This window comes from Pteropus medius, unplaced genomic scaffold (genome assembly GCF_902729225.1).
Source record: "Pteropus medius unplaced genomic scaffold, Ma_sr-lr_union100, whole genome shotgun sequence".
NCBI lineage: Eukaryota > Metazoa > Chordata > Mammalia > Chiroptera > Pteropodidae > Pteropus > Pteropus medius.
Window position 1 is genome coordinate 365,661 of NW_024348529.1, and position 6,930 is coordinate 372,590.

The window sequence follows — 6,930 nt, forward strand, 5'->3', positions numbered from 1 at the left end:
GTCCGGCGGGTGGGCACACGCAGCCATCAGCCCTCTGCCCTCCGCAGACTGCGAGAAGCGGTGTGGTGCCCTGGACGTGGTGTTCGTCATTGACAGCTCTGAGAGCATCGGCTACACCAACTTCACGCTGGAGAAGAACTTTGTCATCAACGTGGTCAACAGGCTGGGGGCCATCGCCAAGGACCCCAAGTCTGAGACGGGTCAGCTGCGCCTGCGGGGGTGGGCTGGGAGGCCAGCGGCGGGCGCCCCGAGGTCCGGTTCTGGGAGACGGGCGGCCAGAGGGACAGGACATTCGAAGACGCGCGTTAGCTTGACCGAGGGTCCCAGGGCCCCGCCGGGGGCGGCGACAGGCATGGGGCCGGCCCCTCACCTCACGCCTGGCCGCTGCAGGGACCCGTGTGGGCGTCGTGCAGTACAGCCATGAGGGCACTTTCGAGGCCATACAGCTGGACGACGAGCGCATCGACTCGCTGTCCAGCTTCAAGGAGGCCGTGAAGAACCTCGAGTGGATCGCAGGCGGCACCTGGACGCCCTCGGCCCTCAAGTTCGCCTACAACCAGCTCATCAAGGAGAGCCGGCGCCAGAAGACCCGTGTGTTCGCGGTGGTCATCACGGACGGCCGCCACGACCCCCGGGACGACGACCTGAACCTGCGGGCACTGTGCAACCACGACGTCACGGTGACCGCCATCGGCATCGGCGACATGTTCCACGAGAAGCACGAGAGCGAGAACCTCTACTCCATCGCCTGCGACAAGCCACAGCAGGTGCGGAACATGACGCTCTTCTCCGACCTGGTGGCCGAGAAGTTCATCGACGACATGGAGGACGTCCTGTGCCCGGGTGAGGACGGGGTGGGGACTGCACGGTGGACGGAAGGGGCTGGGTGCAGGGGCAGCAGAAAGTGACCCCGGCCTCCTTCCCTGTCTCCTAGACCCCCAGATCGTGTGCCCGGACCTTCCCTGTCAAACAGGTAACAGGGGCGCCAGGAGCCCCCCGCAGTCAGCCGGGGCTCAGGGCCGGGGCCTCGCAGGGAGTGCGCTGGGGGGCCCCCCCAGCGAGAAACACTCAGACCCTGGGGCTTCGCAGCCACCTGGGCCGGGGCACCTGAGGGGGCCGGGGGGACCAGGGTCGCGCCTCCCGTGCTCTTCGGCCACCCCCACCCGCCTGGCTCGTGTGCTCAGGCCTTGCAGTCCCCACCCCAAAGGACGCCCACGGCCGTTCTGGTCCCTGCAGGCGGAAGCCCTGGACCCAGTAAACGAATGGCTGGGGCAGAACTGTCTGTGAGGCAAAGGCGTGACCGCCCCCTGCGGCCCACACGCGCCCTTTGACCCCGAGCCGCTGTCCTGTCACACGCTGTCACCCGTCCATCTTCCTCTGGGAGGACTCCAGCGTGCGTCCAGGGCGCCGTGTCCCTGCCGGGCGTGGTCCGTTGTTGTGTGCGTGGCCGGGAAGGGCAGGACGTCCTCACTCCCGGCCATCGTGCTGCCAGCTCTGCAGCTGCACGGTGACCGGTGGCACGGAGCCCACGCAGACGGTCCGGGGGCGGTAGGAGCGAGCCCGTCCGCGAGCCTGGGTCTTGGAGCCATTGCTGGACCCTCCCACTAGGACATGGGTGCTAGGGCGGTACAGTGGGGACCCCCCCCGACTCTAGGAGGCAGGGCCACTGTAGAGGTGGTGGAGCCGGCCGTTGGTGGGTCAGCAGAGGACACAGGTGGGACCATGTGAAGCCAGGCCCCCCTGGTACGCTGAGACCATGCCCCTGCTCTGGAGCGCGATGCCCCTGGTGATGGTCCCAGGGTCCATGCGGCCCCCAAGTGTGGAAATCGGACCCCAGCCCCGGTAACTGGACCCTGACCTAGTGGGAAATCTCCACGTGTCCCTGTCGCTCTGTGTCCACTGAGGTTCTCTGGCCGCAGGGAGGCCCCTGTCCCCTCGTCACCAGGAGTCCCGGCCACGTGGGGGGGGCTTTGTCAGAGGCCTCATCTGCGTCTGTCAGTGTGATTGACAGTGGCCCCCTTCAGCCTGCGGAGGTGCTAGATGGCGGTGGCTGGTTCGGGAGTGCTGGCCCGCCTTGCAGACCGGGGTGAGCCCCACTTGGTCTTGGGGCATAGTGTTTTCATGTATGTTCAGATCTGATTCGCTGATGTTGTGACTTCTGTGTCTCTGCTCACGAGAGACCTCGGGCTGTCATCCCCTTTCCGGTCTGCTTTCAGTTAGTGACACTGTTCCCCAGCACAGTGCTCGCCCTTCCCGCTGGCTTCCGGGACCTGACAGAAAGGGGCAGGGCCCCTGGGAGACCCTCTCACCCCTTCCGTCGCGACACTCCCTCTCTCGCTGAACGCTCAGGCTCTCTGCCTCCAAAGTGAAGTGGACTTTGTGCCTGAGCGGGAGGAAGCAGGCGACACTGTAGAACGCGCTATGACATGCTGGGACCCCAGCCTGCTGGGCTGGGCCTCCTTCCTGGCATTTTGGGACTGCAAATGGGGTGCTAGGGTCCAGGGCATGGCCTCCAGGCCTCGCAGGCAGCCCTGCTAGTGTCCGGCCAAGGCTCAGTGTGGCCTTTGGAGCCGACAGCCTTGCAGTCCTCGGAACCCTGGGGGCCAGAGAGCACCCCGCTTCCTTCCCCTGGCCACATGCTCTGCTACCGCCCTGAGGCCCACATGTCCTTCAACCCCCCGGGGCCATGCCGAGCGTGGGGCGGTGGCCTCCCATCACCTCACTGACCTCTCGGAGCCCGTCCCATAGCTGCTTCGGTCCCCGCTCATCTGGAGGACAGAGGCCGAGGAGGGCGGCTGGAGGCCTGCTCACGCCGCCGTGTCCCTAAGGCCTTCTCTGGGTGCTCCGCAGATGGGCCGCGGCCTGGCGACGAGCCCCCGGTCAGCTTCCTGCCCAGGGAGCAGGGCCCAGGCGCCTCCTTCCCCACCACCATCCCCATGATCCAGCAGCTGCTCAACGCCACGGAGCTCACGCAGGACCCGGCCGCCTACTCCAGGCTGGTGGCCGTGCTGGTCTACACCGCCGAGCGGGCCAAGTTCGCCACGGGAGGCGAGCGGCAGGACTGGATGGAGCTGTTCATTGACACCTTTAAGCTGGTGCACAGGGACATCGTGGGTGACCCCGAGACCGCGCTGGCGCTCTGCTGACGCCCTGGGCCGCCCACGCTCCCACTCAGAGAAGCCAGCGCCGAGCCCTCTGGGCCGTCAGCTCCCTAGGTCGCCCGCCTGGCATGGGCTTAGGATGCCAGGAATCCCTCAGTCTGGGCCCAGATGCCAACGTCCAGGTGTCCAGGGAGGGTCGTTCCTGCCTCTCCCGTTGCTGGCCACCCGCATGGTCACCGTAACCCACTCCACAGCCTGACCGCCTCCGTCTCCCCGACGAGGGCACAAGTGGCATTTGGGGCCTGGGATCACCCGGGACAGTCTCCCGTCTCGAAGTCTGTAATCTGGTCCCATCTGCAAAGGCCGCATTCGCAGGCTCCAGAATCCGGCGTGGGCATCTTTGGGGGACGGTGCCCAGCCAACTGCACTACCCTTGCTGAGCTGTCTCACATGTTGGAGGGCGTAAGAGACGCCCATCAAGCCAGAGCCGCCTGCCGAAGCCACCAGCCCAGACCCGCGGAGGGACCAGAGACCCCACTCCCTCGGGGAGCGAGGAGCACCCCCTGAAGGCTGCCCAGGGCCTGCTCCCCTGGAGGCCGAATTCAGACGAGCCCCCGTCCCAGGCTTGGGCTGCGGCCACCGCTCTGGTCGGCGCCCCTCCCGGCTCCGGGGTCAGAGTCTCATCCCCCCGCCTGCTGCACCGTCTCCCCACCACAGGTGGGGTCAGCAGAGGGAAAGAAGGGGAACAGCAGGGCCTCCAGAACACCCCAACTCTCCCAGCTTAGGCTCTGGCCTCTGGGCCGGGTCACCCCTTGCTGAGGACTCCCCCAAAACCAGTCCCCTCACCCCCGCACGTCCGCCTGGAGTCAGGGCAGCTGGAGGACTTGCCGATGTTTTCGGCGGCCCCGGCCGCTCCCGCCTACGGCAGCAGCCGCTCCGCATGTGCCCGGCCCCGAAATAAGCTACGTCGTCAATAAGCTTTCTCAAGAGCAGCCCGCCTGCCCGCGCCCTGCCGCATGGTGACACCCGTGACACACCCCCCGGCACCGCGTGGCGACAAATCCAGGGTGCCTCTCAGGCACTGGAGCATGTCTCAAACGTTCTATAAAAGCTGAAAACAACACAAGTGCCTTGCTGTGGTCGAGTGACAGGCTGGGTGACCGCTGCCAGCAGCGGGCTGGCCCACAGCGGTCACCTGTGAGGTGGGCATCGTCCAGGACGAGTCCTGGACCGAGGCCCCCGGTCGCTGGTGCTGCAGGTCAGGATGTCCTTCTCAGGGGGACCCCGAGCTCCCAGCCCCTGGAGTGGGCAAACCTGGACTGCAGACGGCCCTTTCTGTCCCACGTCCAGGAGGAGTCTCCGTGGGGCTGAGGAGCCGGACACAAGCAAGGGACCAGCCCATCCCTGCCCAGCCCCCGGGCGGTTAGGGTTGAGGTCTCGGGGGCAGGCCGTGACCGAGGAGCCTGGCTTTGTGTCTGTGGTGGGTGGACCGCGTGCCAGCCTGTGGTCCCACATGTGTGTGCGGACTGGGTTTTCAGACCGCATGGTGCCCATGTCCCCCAGAGGCCCAGCCTTGTCTCCAGGCTGTCCACCGTGTCCAGGGCTGCTCACCACCCAGAAGGGGTCAAAGGTCTCTTCAAGTAACAGTGAGTCTCCTGGGCTGCCACAGGGGTCTGGCTACCCCTGTGCCTGCTGTCCAGTCAGAGGAGACACAGGCCCTTCCTCTTCCCTGTGCCCCAAGGCCCAGAGAAGTGTGTTCCAGCAGCTCTGGCTAGCGAAGTGAAGCGGGGTGAGGAGGCCTCAGCCTCAGGTTGGTCCTTGCGCCCAGCGGTCTTCATGAGGTCTTATACACTTACAAATCTGCCCCTCTCTTCCGCCCCCCCTCCCATGGGCTGTGGCCCTCCAGGGGGCACCCACTTCTCGGGCCAAGTGAAGGGGCACGAGGCAGAGATGCTGCCCCAGGTTTGGGGGCGCTTCCTGGTGCGAGCACAACCAAGAGAGGGTGCTTCTGAGGGGCGGGGGCGGGACTCTGGGCCCCGCCCAGGGCCTGGGCAGAACGGGGTGTGGCCTGGGTGGGCGGGCGCGCCGGGGGGCGTGGCCGGGGCGCACCGGGTCAGCCCTGCCCACCACGCCTGTCTCCCCCAGAGCTGTACGTGGCCCAGTGCACGCAGCGGCCCGTGGACATCGTCTTCCTGCTGGACGGCTCCGAGCGGCTGGGCGAGCAGAACTTCCACAAGGCCCGGCGCTTCGTGGAGGAGGTGTCCCGGCGGCTGACGCTGGCGCGCCGGGACGATGACCCCCTCAACGCGCGCCTGGCGCTGCTGCAGTTTGGGGGCCCGCGCGAGCAGCAGGTGGCCTTCCCGCTGACCTTCAACCTGACGGTCATCCACGAGGCACTGGAGCGCGCGACCTACCTCAACTCTTTGTCGCACGTGAGCTCCGGCGTGGTGCAGGCCATCAACCAGGTGGTGCTGGGCGCGCGGGCCGGGGCGCGCCGCCACGCCGAGCTAGCCTTCGTGTTCCTCACGGACGGCGTCACGGGCAACGACAGCCTGGACGAGGCGGTGCACTCCATGCGCAAGCAGAACGTGGTGCCCGCCGTGGTGGCCGTGGGCGACGACGTGGACATGGACGTGCTCTCCAAGATCAGCCTGGGCGACACGGCCGCCATCTTCCGGGAGAAGGACTACGACAGCCTGGCGCAGCCCAGCTTCTTCGACAGGTTCATCCGCTGGATCTGCTAGTGCTCCCGCCGGCCGTGCCCGCGTGCGCGCGCGGTCAGCGGGGACCCCCGCCCCGGCACCGCCCCTCCGCATCCGCGGCCCCGGACCCTCAGGGCCTGGCCCCTCGTCCCCTCGGACGCGCATCTGCCTTCCAGCGCCCTCCAAAGGCCCTGCGCCAGCTCCACCGGCCCTCCCTGCCCTGCTCCCGTGTGTCCACCCCCACCTCGGGATCACCTGCCCCCCGCCAGACAGAGCTGTGACAGCAGGCCCTGCATGTCTCCATATGCACACGCTCTAGTCTAATAAAGGCTTTGCACCCCTCCGCCTGCCCCACGCAGTGTCTGTGCCCCCGACAGGGACCCTTCAGAGGCCAGGTGAACTGTCATAGTTCTGCTCATGCCCACCGGATTTGTCATGCCCAACCCTCCCCCCCACTTGCTCTATGCACAGAGATGGCACCTGGCCTGACCTCCTCCCCTAGGAACAGGTGCTGCCGCCAGCACTGGCTGCCCACCTGTCACCAAGTGCATAGACTGGGCAGCTTTGCCAACCTTAAACAAATAGTTATTTTATCAGCAAAAATGGGTTTATTAGGGAATAACAGAGGAATTGCAATTCGAGACACACAAAGTCTAAGGAACCATACATAGGCCAGTCCAGAGACGACGGGGAGAAAAGTTCTATAGAGAAAACCGAGGGGGTTGGGAGGGGCGGTTACCAGCAGAAATTCATTGGCGGAGACCAAGCGAGCAGGGTGGTGGTGGCTTCTCATTGGCTGAGTGTGGTGGTCTCTCATTGGCTGGGCTGTTGCTGGGCCAGGAGAAAACCTTCCTTCCTCCTGCCTGGGTGGCGAAGTAGGCTTCCTGTTGGGGAGGGCAAGGTAGCTTCTTCCTGCTGGAGGCTGCGAGGCTGGTCTGAGTGCGGGCTCCCCCGCCAGATTTTTAGGAGGTTTCTAGGAGGTTTCCTTTAATCATCTTCACAGCCTCGGCCATGGGCGCCACACCTGTCTAATCAGCTTTGGGCTGAAAACAATACTACTTGGTCAATGACATCTGTCTCTAGCCCCAAACCAGGGCCCAAGTGCTTTGAGAGTGTCTCTGGCCGAA

At 65.7% G+C, this 6,930-nt stretch overlaps 1 protein-coding gene across 1 annotated transcript in view; it reads left to right on the forward strand.

Annotated features, from left to right (window-relative positions):
- Positions 1 to 6,152, forward strand: part of COL6A2 (collagen type VI alpha 2 chain) — a 24,868-nt gene extending 18,716 nt beyond the window's left edge. The window contains exons 23-26 of the mRNA XM_039879800.1: positions 48 to 200; positions 391 to 843; positions 935 to 973; positions 5,247 to 6,152. Coding sequence (XP_039735734.1) covers positions 48 to 200; positions 391 to 843; positions 935 to 973; positions 5,247 to 5,845 — 1,244 coding nt within the window. The 3' untranslated portion in view covers positions 5,846 to 6,152. The remainder of the gene's footprint in view (positions 1 to 47; positions 201 to 390; positions 844 to 934; positions 974 to 5,246) is intronic.
- The last annotated feature ends 778 nt before the right edge of the window (positions 6,153 to 6,930 follow it).